Raw genomic sequence first — 16,890 nt, 5'->3', positions numbered from 1 at the left:
GACGTCACTACGCTACTTCCGGCGTAGAAAAACAGTGCACAATACGTTTTTTCTGCACTTTTGAATAAAAAAACATTCCTAAAGGTAAGTTTTCGTTGTTGTTCTCAATTATTGCTAAAAATGCCAATTTTCTAATGCCTGTTTCAATCCTGACTTCCGAAAGTCTAAAAACATTCTAGAACTTTACAAAATACCACTTTCGGCCTCCATTGCTTTGTGTACATTCCATTCAGCGTCATCAGTCTTGTGGCAGGCAATACAGGTCAAGCAAATCGTATTTTTAGGAATTTTAAAATGACATGCTCCTTACGTCTTTCGCGATTTTCCCGCGAAAAAAGCCCAACCAAAATGAAAGGAAAACTATATGAAAAAACGATGCCCATGCCATAATTTTGTACATTGATATAGAGAAGGTTAATAAAAAACAATTTACATTTATTTTTCATAGAATTTTTTTTTATTCATTATAAAAAGATCGATATTCTGACCATCATGACTGTAAGTAAATATTCATACGAAATTCCATTGATGTCGAAAGGGATGGCAAAAAATGAGGTCTCCTGTTGAATAAAACCCAAAATTATTGCAAACTATTTTAAAGCAATATCCCACAAAGAAATAACGTAATTGACGTAGACAAAAAATCCCCTAATTGACAGTAGAGCAATTTGATTGGGTAGAACGAATTGATATCACGTGATTTTAACGCCATTGAAATTTGATTGTAAACAAAAAAGGTCAGAAGGTTCAGTATGGGACAGCATCGTACATGAGTTACTAAGAAACAATTATGAGTAACCAAGCTTGACAATGCATGGTAATAAAAAATGAAAGTTAAGTCTACAGAAAAAATAAGAAAAAAATAGCCTTAGGATAACGACTTATCAACAATGATCAACACACCTGGATAGAGAATCATTGAAGCATGACTGGAGCGGGCCCCCTCTGGGAAAAGTTCTGGATCCGCCACTGAACACATTGGATTAAGGGAACATGGGTATGAGTAGTCTAAATAATGAGGTTGGAAGGCCTCATAGAAAGAAAAAAAAATAATAGCCTCCCATCATTATTTGGACTAGGTGCTTGTGGAAGCCGGAATCGGTATGTAGAAACAGGTGGAGAGAGTGCTTGAAAGAGGATTTGATTGAAAAAATCGTTTCTACGAATTCATACATCACTGGCTTTAGAATTATGCTTTGGTTTGAGCGTTCCGGATGCAGGTCCAGAAAAGCTCGACGCACGAAATTTAGAAGAACTTTGTTATTTTCTTTTGTATAAATGCTAGGACTAATACTACTATTATTCCAAGGTATATGTAGTTAATGAAACATACGTTAGTCGTGTTCAGGTATATCAATCGTGAAATTGAACGATTTTAATCTTTCAGTCTTTGTCGTGCCGGCAAATCTTCTTACGGCCCGGTACGATTTGAAAATTACAACAGATGTTTCACTTCCCGGTCTCACTTATTAGCGACAAGAAGCGTCAAGAAGCGACAAGAAGTGACAAGAAAACATTTTATAATTTGTTTTCAAAACTATCTTTCTACAATTTATTGTCCAGAAAATACATACACAAATTGTGAAATACAAAGAACTGAAATCTAACAAGAGGAAAACAAATTAAAATGTGAATATTTTTCATCATTTTATTTAGTGTATTGCCTCATTTAATGATATTTATCATGTTTATGCATATTGATTGAAGTCAAGATTAAAGGAAAACAATGACAATCTTGGAGTCTTCAACAGGTGTTCACTAGTCTATTTACAATGATTGTATATTCTGGCGCGTGTAATTGTATTATAGTCTGACACGTGCACAAAGTTGAAGGTGTGATTTGGATGTTATTGTAGCAATAAAACAAGGGACACACGCCTCGTTAATCTCATTTAAGGTTCTACATTGTGTATTAATTTTAGGGTGCAGCCACAGCTAACGTTGGTCCTATCAGGAAAATGAATTGTTCAGTTGGAAAGGAAATAATATTTCATGTTTTTGTTTAAATAAACCCTTTAAAGGAAAGGTGAAAAATCTTTGTTTTTATTTTCATTTTATAGCGTGTGCATTTCATTTGCTCAAGGATTACAAATGTTTAATTTTTTCATCTATCAATACTGAGACTGCTATAACACATAGTAGTCTCAGATCAATATAATAATAAAAATTATCCCTCAATTTATTTCTGTCCGTGTATTAAAAAAGACTAAATGCATATTTTTTTTATATGTAATAAAAAAAAAAAAAATTAAATGTTTTGTTGTCCCGAAATAGCTTCTTGTCGCTAAAATTATTCTCCTTGTCGCTTCTTGACGCTTCTAGTCGCTAATTAGTGGGACCCTCACTTCCGGTTGAGAGAACGAAAGAGAAAATACACAAAAATTATAGGCCTGTGTAATATTTATACACACCTTTAGAAAGAGATAACGAAGATTTTACCTTTTGGAGTAGGTTTATTGTTTGAATTATATTGATCTTAATGTGTGCATTGTCATGCCGCCAAATGGTGAAATACAGAAAGGGAGCGAAAGATACCAAAGCCACAGGCACTTGTTTTTACCCATGGGAGATCATGATTCATGGGAAGGTCGACTATCTCAGGGGTGTGGAAATGCTATGCCCGACTCGCCCGACTCGTACATTTTATCACCCGGTCAAGTAATTATTTTTGTCTTGGTTGCCCGTGGACAAGAGAAATAATATGGGGACGAAGTCCCCAATTACGGTAGAAAAATCAATAAAAAAAAAAAAAAGAAAAAAAAAAAATAATTTTGCGCAGGTATCTGTCTTGTTTGCATGAGACTTTGAAAAAAATTATATTTATCAGTCTAGTAAAATATAAGATTGGATCTCAATACAACTTCAATTTTAATAATTGTTTGATATGAAAAAACGTTACCTGATGAAAGCGTTTCTTTTGTTTACATCGAATATGACGTCATAACTTAAAGAACGTCACAGCTAATTCCCTAACAACAGAATCAAAATCGGGAACGTTACGTACGGTATTTCGGTTTCTTTTATCAACGTGATTGAATTGAAAAAATAATACATACAGACTTCGTCCTAATTCACAGGTTATGCCTACCTCATATTATACAAGACAAAGTTCAAATTCAGCAATAACATAGGATTAATTTCAAAACGTATAAAGATGTTTACTTTATGTAAAAGAAACCAATAATCCGAGAGTAAAAACATATTTAAGTATAAACATTAATGTTCATGACAATAAATATTACATAACTCCGGAAATAGATCGATTACCAAAATGAGTAAAAATAAGTATGCAAACCCGAGTCGCGTAATATTGCACATTGTTGCATTGGTTTTGTCCATTGACCCGGGATCGTCGATTATGAATAGAATAGAATAGAATATCTTTTATTTCCATAAGAGGTACCATCAAGGGGCATAGTACATATACATATATGACAATATAAAGTTATAATTTACAAATACAATAAAGCAGAACAACAAAACAGTATGCTAAAGTTAGACATTATAAATATTGCTAACAGTGTATCCCAGTGTTATAGAATAAATGTTTACTCCAGGCAGGTGTTTTGATAAGAAATAGCTAAGTTGTTTCAAAATATTAATAGACTCACAGTTTAATAACCAAATAAATTTATTGACCATATCTAAGGAGTAAAATTTTTTACATTCTTTAAATATCAGATCAAATAACAGGTCTCTATCCTTAGAGTATACAGGACATTCTATAAGAAAATGAAGTTCATCTTCCACTTTATTTAAATTGCATTTAACACAAATTCTTTGATGAACTTCTAATTTGGAATATCTCCCAGTTTCAAATTTGAGTCGATTATGTTTTATCCACTATTCAATGGAAGTGTCATTTCTTAACATTTTGAATCGAGATTCAGATTGATGAATACTTTTAAAATAAAACATCAGGCAAGCAAGACAAAAAGAATGACGAGTCAAGTCGAAAGCATGAAACGCAAACGGAGATGGTCAAGGTGTATATAAAAAAAAATACGGAAGCGAGAATATCAGACATCGTGAATATCAGATTACCCCTAAGGCCCTTGGAAAGAAATTCAGATAATAAGTTTTCTTTTTGTCTTATTTATAGATCAAAGGCAACCTTATGTGTTGTCTAAGTGGTAAATAGAAGTGTTCAACTACCAAGAAAAAAAAAACAAGTGTAAAATTGAGAAAGGAAATGGTGAATATGTCAAAGCGACAACCACCCGACCATAGAGCAAACAACAGCCGAAGGCAACCAATGGGTCTTCAATGTAGCGAGAATTCCCGCACCCGTAGGTGTCCTTCAGCTGGCCCCTAAAATATGCATAATAGTACAGTGATAATGGACGTCATACTAAACTCTGAATTATACACAAGAAACTAAAATTTAAAATCATACAAGACTAACAAAGGCCAGAGGCTCCTGACTTGGGACAGGCGCAAAATTGCGGCGGGGTTAAACATGTTTATGAGATCTCAACCCTCCCCCTATACCTCTAGCCAATGTAGAAAAGTAAAAGAATAACAATACGCACATTAAAATTCAGTTCAAGAGAAGTCCGAGTCTGATGTCAAAAGATGTAACAAAAGAAAATAAATAAAATGACAATAATACATAAATAACAACAGACTACTAGCAGTTAACTGACATGCCAGCTCCAGACCTCAATTAAACTGATTGAAAGATTATGTCTTCATCATATGAATATCAGGTACAATCCCTCCCGTTAGGGGTTTAGTATCATACTATCATAAAATATATGAGAAGAACATAACCCGTGTCATGCCAACAACTGTTTTTTTAGAAATAAATGTGTTTAGTTCCGATCAGTTGATAGAAATAATTAGTTAATCTATTATTTAATTTAGTTTCCATTTCTTCACTCACTGTCCTCTAAATTTGGTATATGTAGTGTACCTACTGGCTACAATTTTTATTAAAAAAACAATGCTGCAAACTTGTCCTTTACATGTTATTTCATTTAGTTGGTTTGCTTTTGAGTTTCTGTCCCATAGATGATATAAACCCATTTCCAACATTCCTAAATTTTTTACACATATAAACCAATTGATTTCACTGATTTGTTTAAGATGCAAAACAGTGCTAAGAATCATATATAAGCTAACAATAAAATACTACAATATGTATTGGGACCATCAGGGCAAGTAACTTTTTTTCCGGACAAGTAAACTTTACAGTTTTACTTGCCCAGGGACAAGTGCTCACAACATTTCCACACCCCTCAGGCCTCTACATTAACATTTTTTCTAACTTGTCCCTTCGGACAAGTGGCAAGAAAATCAGCTTGTCCGAACTCTTAACTCGCTTGTCCGAATTCATAATTGAAAATCTAACATTTTGATTGTACCTAATAAAAGGTGCATTTTGTAATGTTATATGAATACCACATCAAAATACATTTCATTATTTCAGAATGAAAGTTTTTTTGCAAGACTGTGTTCTCTGACTCAATGTCACTATCATTTGTCAATCATCATTTCTTCCCAAACCACTACGTTCCCCTATGGACCTATTCATTCTTTAGTAGTGGTATGGGTTAAACCAAGGATGTAAATACACCTGGCCACCTTGAACATGTATATGAGTAAACCTTTTAATTAATTGATGATGTCAAAACAAGCTTTTACAATTTATTTTGATTTGTTTATACATTGATATATGATCATGAAGTACATACACATTTCACTAAAAAATCTGCCTTTTTAGATATTTTTTTTTTCATCTTAAATTTTTATATCACATGTCATAGATCTTATCAAATAAAACCTCTTTTAATGTATTGTTATGCATAAAAGCAAAATCAAATGAAACATACTTTAATTTAATATTTTAAAGTTTAGGTAAAACTCCATATGGAGGTGCTCCTAATTCAAGGAAGCTTATACTAAGAAGATACATTAACATTGGTTTCTTTCCCCTTACTTATATCCCCCTGGTCAATGGCTGCCAGCATGTTCAACACTCCAAATCAGAGACATATTATACAAGTTTTATATGTCTCTGGTTCAATCAATGAATTATTATTTCATTAAGTATGATCAATAAAACAATCATTCATATTTTTGGGAATGTAGAAGTCTTGAATTTGATCTATTTTTATCTGACCTTGAATTTTCACTTGTCCCATCGGACAAGTAGTATGGTGAATCTACTTGCCCGATACCTGTGTGCACTTGTCCCGGACAATCGGACAAGCGTTAATGTCGAGCCCTGCCCCTGTATCCATATAAATACATTGGCAGATCCAGGTGGGGGGGGGGGGGGTTTCAGAGGTTGGAAACCCCCTTTGTTTGGACGATCAATGCATTTGAATGGAAGCATATAGTTAGACCACCCTTTTGCTCTGGGTTGGGAACCCCCCCCCCCCCCCCCCCCCCCCCATTGACTGCAACCATTTATAATATATGGATAGTTAACCTTCCCATGGATAGAAACTAGTGCCTGTGAGAGGAGCAGTCAAACTCAACTGTTGAGGATAAACCGGTGCTTTGCTTTTGCTCTAAAGAAATCTTTCATTTATACCACAAACCATATTTCATGGGTGCCAATATTACCAGGTTAATACAGGTGTATTTTTTTTTTTATTTATCATATTTTATTGAAATCTGTACATTTGTTAGTTGAAAAACATCAAGTACCGGTACCTTATCCTGGCCTATATATAGCTAGTCAGAGGCGGATTAGTGGTGGGGGGGGGGGGCAGGAGGCTCGCCCCCCCCCCCCCCCCTTTTTTGGAAAAAATTCGGTTGCTCATATAGGGAATCACTGAAGCGTATACCATGCCAGTAATATCAAAAATGAAGTTTACCATTAAGATTATCCAGGTATTAATAAGACAGTTTTTGTTTGCATAATAAGGCATATATTCATAAGAAATCATTCAACATAAAAGCATTATGAAAGGAATTATAAGTAGACCATGGTCGTGTTCGTTAAAAGTTTTGATATTTTTGTTGTTGTCCATAGCTGTTGTTATTTTGGCTTAGCAAGTTTGTTTGTACACATAAACATGCCTACTTGTTTCCATTTTCAGATCATAATAGATAACCTATAGGTGTGGTCATCATAAATTACAGACTAATATTTGCTGTTTGTCCCCGAATTGACTATGTTCATTTTGACACATCAAAAATGTGAACACTGTATGATTTTCAACCAAAATGACTCAGTTTTGTGTTAGATTATCCATGGGGAATAGTACACGGATGCCCCATTCACACTATCATTTGCTTTGATCAGTGGCATTAGGATAAGAAAGATCATATCATAGGGAACATGTGTACTAAGTTCTAAGTTGTTCGGACTTCAAATTCATCCAAAACTACATTTTACCTTGACTAAAAACTTTAACCTGAAGCAGGACAGACGGACAAACCAACGGATGGATGAACAGACGAACAGATGCACAGACCAGAAAACATAATGCCCCTCTTAATATCGTAGGTGGGGCATACAAATCTTATTTGTGATACTGTAAATTCAGAATTATTGCCATGTTTTAATTATTGCCGTGTTTTACAAAGGTTTTAATTATTGCGAAAAATGCAACAGGATAATCACATTAATTTAAACTCACTTTTTGAAATATTTTATATGAATTAAAGAGGATTTTTCTCAATATCGCAAAAATTTAAATTGCATTTTAGTCTAAAATGACAAAATAGCAATTATAAATGCACACAATAATTTCTGATTTTACAGTATATATGTTACCTGTAGAGTTTTCTTTTTTGGTGCAAATGAAACACCCTGTGGTGCAAATGAAAGATTACATTTTGAAAAAATTGTGCCCAGGTAAACACCATTTTATGATATATATTACAACTTGACATAAATCAGACTTCCAAAATTAAGTTGTAACACAAGTTTCTTGCTTATTGACCCTAATTTATGGACAGAAAATTGAAAGCAAAAAGTAAAAATTAAAAAATACTGAACTCTGGGGAAAAATTGAAAAGGAAAATCTCTAATCAAATGGCAAAATCAAAAGATAAAACACATTAAACGAATGGACAACAACAGTTACTGTCATATTCCTGACTTGGTACAGGCATTTTCTTATGTGCAAAATGGTGGATTGCACCTGGTTTTATAGCGCTAAACCTCTCTTTTGTATGACAGTCACATCAAATTCCATTATACATGTATTGACAACGATGCATGAACGAAACAGACATGATAGGTAAAATTGTAAAAATAGGGGTACAGCAGTCAACACCTTGTGTAGACTAAATTAGATATAAGCATTGAATCATGAAGGGTAAAGCACTGACTTTACTGAGCTGTTGATAATCTCTGGTACCTACAATAATCTATATATAAATAGCAAGCAACAGTATCAATATAGTTCTGGTAAAGGAAATAAATTTGGTTGCTTTCACTTTTCTTAATTCATCTTCATGATCTTCATTAGGAACACTCAAAACACCAAGTTATAAACAATTTAAAAGAATTGAAAGAGAGAAAATTACTTTCATTATTGTTTTTTGTCTACTTTATATATTAAAAATAGGCATCTGTCATGACTGTTTTAACAGAAGCTACACAATTGTATGTCTGTGTGTTTTGAAAAGATTATAAATTCTATTACCTTGGTTTTTTTCAGGTACATGAAAAATGTATTCTAGCTCTAAGGAAACTGATGTTGAGAGGTTTAGATCTCCTTTTGAAAGTAATACTGAGTGGAAAATTAGGAAAAAATTCCTTGTCGAACATATAAACAAATTTGATGAGGATCGTTTGATATGTTTATCTCTCTGTTATGTGAATGTCAGGCAGATGGGATGCAAGTACCCCACAATGGTGATGAAACAACTGAATGAGTTGGCAAAAGACCTGGGAGAAGATGACATTTCAGATATAACAAATCTACCTAGTCGAATAAAAGGCATTGAAACTGTTAAATTTGTAAAATCAAGTGACAATGGAAGTCAAGATAATAGTTCAATATCAGGACCATCACCTGCCAAAAAGATTGTACCTATGTTTGGTATGAACTTTGTAAAATCAAGTTCAGAATTTAAAAGTACAGATGTTGCAATGCATGAAGAACAGAAATCAGATCATTCATTAGTATCTGGTATGAATCATTTTCCTGCTCAAAGAGCTAAAGGAACAGGACTAGGATATGGGACACCTAAATACAGTATGACTGGCATAACAGATGTAGATATAAGATTCAGAACATTAGTTCATGCTATATCAGATCTGAAGAAAAAGTTTGGAAGTGCTAAAAACAGTATTGAGATTCTGCAAATGGCTGTAGATAAAACCAAAATGTCTCTTGATACTAAATTTAGAGATGTTGTAGGTTCTCAGTATGCACATACATTTGTGTGCAGCCTGACGATAGACTTGGTAGATATTTCAGAAGGCAAAGCAACAAATAAAAAAGCAGCTAAACATACAGCATTTGATTTAGCTGTTGAAAAATTGGAAAATACAGATATTTATGTTGATCAGTCTATTTCTGACAGGCCAGTCCTGGTAAAAGCAAATAAAAATACTGTCCAAAGTCAATCATTTAACAGTGAATGTACGACAAAACAAACAGCTACCAATGATCATTTAGACAAACAAAAAAGTGCATACTCTTTGCCATGTAGCTTTGTAAGTCATAGTACACAACCTGATTCTTATGAGGCATCACAATCATTTTCATATGACTCTTCCAATTATGATGACTCATCTTATAATACAGAGATGTATGAATCAAACTTTAAAGCTGTTAGTAAAGGTAACAGACAAATAGCAAATTCTTTGAATGGGGATATAACAAAATTTATTATTTTCGAAAATGTCAGTATTGATAATACAAGTAATCCATATTCAATTTTGAGACAGAGTTGTGACATCAATAAGGCATTATTGGAATTCCATTACGAATTAGAAGCAAATGGTGTCAACATGCACTGCACGGTAGACATTGAAGGGGAGACAATTGCAGAAGCTTCTGAAGTAGGTAAAGTCCTTGTAAAAGCCCTTGCAGCACTCAAAGCTATCGAGGAACTTAGAAAAATATGCTGGACAATTAAAATTAAGCAAAGTATTGATTGCCAAAGTGATGATAGTATTTCAAGAGATTCAGTTATGGGAGAAATTCAGAAACAAATGGAGACAATATCTGATAACAATATTGGAAGCAAATTACTTCGTAAAATGGGTTGGAGTGGTGGTGGTGTTGGAGCAGAGGGAAATATCGGAAGAGAGGAACCAGTTGCAGTTTCATTGCAGCAAATTATCAAACGTGAAGGTCTTGGACTTAACTCTGGTGATGGAATGAAAGACTTCAGAAATAAAGTAAGAAAAGTTGTGGAAGATTATGCAAAATCTGAAACGCAGGAAGATCTTTCATTTACATCAGACTATACTAAGGAAGAACGTGCATATATACATACAGTAAGCCAGAGACTTGGATTGAAATCACAAAGTCGTGGAAAGGGAGATGATCGACATTTAACATTAAGTAGAAAGAGAACAACAAACCAGTTATTTAACCATCTAATTAATGAAGGTGGATCAACTCATAAATATGAACTTGTTCCACCTGAAAAAAGTGCATATTAAGCTAAATACCTTGGTATAACTTTTTTAAAGTATGATAGTGAATTGTTATATATGCTTTGTTTCTATTTGTCTGTTTTTTATACAAAAATGTAGTTGATTATTGCTGCATTTCCCTTACTTAAGTTTATGTTGTCTCCTTGATGAACAGACACCCATAATCAGGCCATAAAAAATAATAGGTTTGTTTGCCCAAACACGTACCTACCCAGAAAAAAGCTGCCTACTCAAATTCTTTTATTGTCCTGATTTGAAGAAGTTTTTTTTTAATCAGATAGACATGAAGACTAATAAACACCCGATACTTCAATTTCTCTTTTTGAAAAAAAAGAAAGAAAATGCCTACCTACCTACCCACTGTCTCAACCTTTGGGTAGGGTTTGGGCAAACCAAAATATTTTTAATTGTGGCCTCATATAATATTAGGTTAAGGTTGAGAAATATTATTGGGGATTGTTAGATATTTGTTATTGCAACTTGGATGTGCTGAATTTTTACTCTAAATAATAAAAACACATTAAAAATATATTGATGTGGGGTAGGGCCCAGCTTGTTTTCCAGCTTGTATTCCAAGTAAATATTTAAAAGTTTTATAAACCTAGCTGACTTCATGATTTGTTTATGTATGTAGGCAGACAGTTAAGTTTTTTGATGCAGGAAATCACTTTTTTCTTGAAATCCTGTAAGCCAAAGCATTTTTCTAAAAATTAAAAAAAAAATTTACTGCAAATTTGACACGGGTAATTAATTTGGAATAGCATAGTGCATATATATTATCAATTTGCAGTGCAAACCTGTAAAAATAATGATTCTCAAATTTTGAAATTCTTGACCAAAATCTTGAAAATCTATGTTATTACTACTTTTTTGTAAGATTTCACACAAGGGTCAGTGTGTTATGTGTAAATCATTTTTTGTCATAATGTTCACTGTGAATCAAAGTTGGTTTTATGGATTGATTTATTGTTATTTTTTATGCCACTTTCAGTACTCTTGCCTATATCATGGAGGTCTGAATTTTACCTTGTGTACCATAATTTTTTTTTTTAATTTTTCAAAAGATCAATTTGGACTAGGTATCATACCTTTAATTAAATTTTTATTGGAGTAGAGCACATAAATATGTATCGCAATTATTTTTCTTCAAAATTTAGTTTTTATTGGGGTATTCACAAAAATCCATTTGACTTTTGACACTTGGGGAGCATATTATACCAAATTATCACAGGCATTTGGCTCAGAAAAAAAAATAAGGTATATAGGAATTTTTTGGCTGAGACATTGAAGTGCCTGTGCAAGCTATCAGTTGACATTGAAATTCTAGCAGGAAAAAATGCTTCTTAAAAATTCCCAAGGTTGCAATTGATTTGTTAAATATTTACATACATAAAACTGTATGTAATATGCTCAACAACTGTCTTAACCTTCAACTTTTAGTTTAAATTTTTTGTTAAGAACAATTACAACAATAAAGTATTTCAATGTATGTTACATGAAACTTCAAGGTTGTTCTACCCATTAGCCAGAGGCCATACTTTTGGAGATTATGCCTTTACAAAATTTGTTGAAGGATAGACTTACAAAATGAGAATGCAAATTAAAAAGCTTTTGCATCCTCAATTATCTATTATTTTACTGTTTTTAATATAATCTATTGTAAAGAATGTACATGTAATACTACATTAGGTTTGATTTTTTTTTTATCCCAAATTGTTATGTTGTTGCAAGATTAATATTTGTTTTTGATTAATTGAATAATCAATTAATGGTGGTTTGAAAATAAGAGAGAGTTATTAGTTATTGTTGTTAATATACCCAAGTCTTTGAAATAACAAAATTGGCAGTTTGGGTGCATGAATTGTAAATCTGGGTTACAGTCATCATCAATTTTTAGCAAGCAGATGGTATGGTGGGCAACAGACAGTTAAAACAAAAACAAAATTTGTAATTGACAATTATGGTTTTCTCAAAAACTAGCTTTTATAATAATAATTATTTAAGTAGTGTTCTTCACAGGGTCTTTTAGGATCATAATAATGTGATGCTAAACTGAAATAATTTTCTCATAGATTGGGTTATGGATGTTATTCTTAAATTTTTAGAATCAAGATGGTATGTGAAATTTCCCTGTTTATCAGGATGCTAAGGAAATATCTGACAAGACTGTTACTCATTTGGTTAATTTCCCCAGAAAAAAAATGTTTGGATGTTTATGTCTTCTTGTCTGTTGTTGAATTGTATGATTGTTAAGTAACCAGATTTGCACTTTCTAGATTCTAAAACCATCTGAAAGATTTAAGTTGATCTTTATCATGTTTATTCTGACAGTAAACTGAATGAGCATGAATAAAGGTACAGTCATTTTAGTAGTTTGATATGATGAAAGAAAATAATTGATCTTGCAAAAATAAAATAAAGAGTATGATTGCCAATCAGACAACATTGGTGGCCTTTCGGCTGTTATCTGCTCTTTGGTCAGGATGTTGTGTCTTTCACATATCCCCCATTTACATTCTCAACTTTATTAGCTATGAAAAGAGTCTAAATAAAATGGTTTTATGGAATCTTTATTGTTAACAATGAGCTTCTATAGATTTAAAGACCCAACAGGAAAATGTGAAACTTATAATATTTAGCAAATACCAACTGCCTGATTTATATCTAATGAATGAAAACCACTGAATTGCAGGTTCCTGACTTGGGCAAGCACATACTGAATATGGCGGGTTGAATATTTGTAAGCCCTCAATCCCCCTAATCTTGGAGAATTGTGTATTAAACTATTACAGAACTACAGAACAAGCTACATAAATGAAGGCTAAAGTACCATCAATATTTTTCGTGCCGTTGGTGAGACAAATTGATATTGATACATTGAAAGCTAGTTAGGTCAAGTTTGATTTAATGCATAAAACGAACTAGAAACTGTAAAAAGTTTATGTTGCTCACTTAGATCTATGTGCATCTCCCCCAATGGACACTCTTCAACATTGTAGACTTGAATACAAGTCATGGCAAAAATCTGTTTTTAGCTCACCGGGCCAAATTGAGCTTTACTGATCTTTACGTGTCACTTTGCATCATGTGTCAATCGTCTTTATATAAAATACTTCTCTGAAACTACTGAGTTTAGTGAGACACATTTATCAAACCTTGGCCACAATAATCATTTGGGTATACAGTTCAAGAAATATGTATGATGAACCGCCCATCAACATGGCTGACATGGCAACAAATTAGGGGTAAAATGCTGTTTATGCTAGCTTTGTCCATTAAAATGTTGATGCTAAATTGTTGAAAATTAGAAGCTTCTGACCTTCCCAATGGACCCTATACCAGTGTTCTTTAGGTAACACGCATAGTCGCATTTGTCATCCGTTCTTATGATTATTTAGATTGAGTTATTTTGGGAGAAAAACGACAAAATAGGTGTCCGGATATTGTTTCCGTTATCAGACTGACTTTTAGTCATAGATAAGACTTCCGGTTTTAAACATGCACAAGAACAACCAATCGTATGATAGATTACACGAAATGAAAAATAAATAAGCCAATCAGAGCGTTCTCAATATCTGATGGTTTTTAGGTCGGAAGAACCACAACTATTATACCTCCTTAGAGACAATTATGTTTTCGCGTTTATCCACCTGTAAACTACGATTATACTACTATAATATACAGAGACTCTCTATTCTGTATAATTTTTTTCTGAAATATTTACTATCTAAGGGGTCATACCAGTTGCATATATATATTGAAATAAGTAAAACATGTGGAAACAAGAATGTGTCCATAGTATACGGATGCCACATCGGCACTGTCATTTACTATGTTAAATAGACCGTGAAATGGGGGTAAAATCTATAATTTGGCATTAAAATTGGGAAGATTATATCATAGGAAACATTATTACTAAGTTTCGAGTTGGTTGGACTTCAACTTCATCAAAAACTACCTCGACAAAAACTTTAACCTGAAGCGGGACAGACAGACGAACGAACGAACGAACGAACAGACTAGAAAACATAATTCCCATAATTGGGGCATAAAAATGTATTGTTGAAAGTGAATGTATGTGTTTGGCCAAAATGAAAGTAGGAAAGAGGGAGACAGGACTTATTCGGGACGTCGGGATCGGGTGTTTTTAAGCTCGGGATTTCGGGATTGATCTTTACGGGATGCGGGAATATTTTTTTTTAATTTCGGGATGTCGGGATATGAATTTCGCACCTCGGGATTTCATGTTTTTAAGCCCGGGATTTCGGGATCAGGGCCCCTCAGACCACCACTCAAACGAGCCTTAGTCATTTATACGAGATTCAAATGCTACCATTGGCATGTTAATAGTGCTCTCAAAAGGAAAAGCACTGATGGATTTTCATAGAAGCACTTTTTATTAGAATAATAATGGTCTATCAGCAGTTTCATTTATTTCATGTTTGAAGCGGTGCAAATTTTTAATTTAAATTTGACTTTTACCAAATATATTGTGGCAAAGGGGAAGAATAGTTGTGGTATAAGGCCAGAACCACTAAAAATAATTGAATTTAACAGAAAGGAATCATTTTATGTTTTTTAGCCAAAAAAAGGTCCAAAAATTTTGCTCCGCTCGGGAAAAGATTGTATTTTACACCCTCTCTTTCAAAAAAAACAAACTTTCTCTTTAGACGAACAAGTCTGACAAATTTTAGAGAAGAAAAAGACTTAATGTACTCTTTGAAGCTTTTTAAGCCACACATAAAAGGTATATATTTCCCCAGATTATTTTCGTTTTATGGATCAAAACACGACATATAAAATCTGCTATCGTACATTTGTATGGACCGCCATGACTGCCTTATATTAATGATCAGCATTATATTCAGTGCTCACACCATTATATGCAGTGCTCACACCATTATATGCAGTGCTCACAACATTATATAAAGTGCTCACAACATTATATTAAGTGCTCACAACATTATATGCAGTGCTCACATCATTATATGCAGTGCTCATTATATGCAGTGCTCACAACATTATATTAAGTGCTCACAACATTATATTAAGTGCTCACAACATTATATGAAGTGCTCACAACATTATACGTTTTTTGTTGTATGATGAGATTGATGTATGATGAGATCATTCGGTAAACTTCGTTTTTTAGCGGAAATTACCGAATCCATAATTGTGATATGTTTAATAGATATAGGAAGATGTAGTATGAGTGCCAATGAGACACTCGACATCCAAATAACAATTTATATGAGTAAACCATTATAAGTTAAAGTAAGGCCTTCAACACGGAGCGTTGGCTCACAACGTACAGCAAGCTATAAAGGCCCCAAAAATAGTTTAAACCATTCAAACAGGAAAACCAACGGTCTTATCTATATCAAAACGAGAAACGAGAAACACGTATGAACTACATCAACAGACGACAACCACTGTACATCAGATTAACTTCATTTTGGCGAAACACCTCTTTAATTGATTCGGTTCTTATATATACTTCACTTTCAAATATTTAGTTTTCAGCGTTCTGTAGGTGAATGCTTTACTTGAAATTCAGCATTTTACAATGTACTGGTTTTTCGAAAGCAACATTGGTGTATGCACCGTACCAATACTTAGAACTGAAATCATTCATAGAAGGCAATATACGATCGTCATGCAAACGATAAAAAAATGAAAACAAAACGTTAAAAGTTACGACCGAAGCACTTTTCTGGATCAGGAACGCTCAAAGCTGAATATCTAAGGCCAACAATTAATAAGGAAAGGAAATTGTTGTTGAATAAAACGTTAAAGATGATCGTTAAAGATTTATTCATCTACCGACATGATTGCAGAAACTAAGAAATCGTAGAGCAAAACAAAAAAAGTTGAAATCAAATGAGATAATACCATTTTATTGCTTAAAGTCCAGCAGAAAACACATATATACTCAACCTAACCATACTTTTTGACCTACTGCGAGTTGGTCAGGTTTTACTGTTACTCCTAAACTATGGGTGTTGGGTAAACCATCATGTAAAATGGTCATTATCACAGCCGTATGTCTTGTTTCAAAATGAATTCTCTTCTTTTGAGAAATATTTATTTTGTCATCCTATTTTTCACCTCATAGAACTGTCCGTACCTGTGGTTTTATTTTATACATTAACTTTTATGTATCGGCATGTTTTCATTTCATTCTGTTTCGTTTCGTTTCGCTTTTATTTCGTTTCGCAGTTTACAGGTACCCCTTTCTTTGCCCCTTTTCTATTTTTGATATTTTAATCAAAAATTTAAAATATCAAACTTTCAAAAAGTGAAATAATCAA

At 33.3% G+C, this 16,890-nt stretch overlaps 1 protein-coding gene across 1 annotated transcript; it reads left to right on the top strand.

Moving 5' to 3' along the window:
* The first annotated feature begins 2,398 nt into the window (after positions 1-2,398).
* LOC139512164 (uncharacterized) lies at positions 2,399-12,378 on the top strand. Its single transcript, XM_071299568.1, has 2 exons — positions 2,399-2,447; positions 8,625-12,378. Exon 2 carries the CDS (start codon positions 8,636-8,638, stop codon positions 10,583-10,585), a length of 1,950 nt encoding a protein of 649 aa, XP_071155669.1. The 5' UTR covers positions 2,399-2,447; positions 8,625-8,635; the 3' UTR covers positions 10,586-12,378.
* Positions 12,379-16,890: the final 4,512 nt, after the last annotated feature.

The sequence above is a fragment of the Mytilus edulis genome, chromosome 2 (genome assembly GCF_963676685.1).
Source record: "Mytilus edulis chromosome 2, xbMytEdul2.2, whole genome shotgun sequence".
Taxonomy (NCBI): Eukaryota; Metazoa; Mollusca; class Bivalvia; order Mytilida; family Mytilidae; genus Mytilus; species Mytilus edulis.
Note: the sequence above shows the minus strand (reverse complement) of the source record. Positions and strands in the feature narration are given on the sequence as shown.

Bases quoted from the DNA above. Each gene is read 5' to 3' on its own strand.
- LOC139512164 (XM_071299568.1), top strand. From the start codon at position 8,636: ATGTATTCTAGCTCTAAGGAAACTGATGTTGAGAGGTTTAGATCTCCT.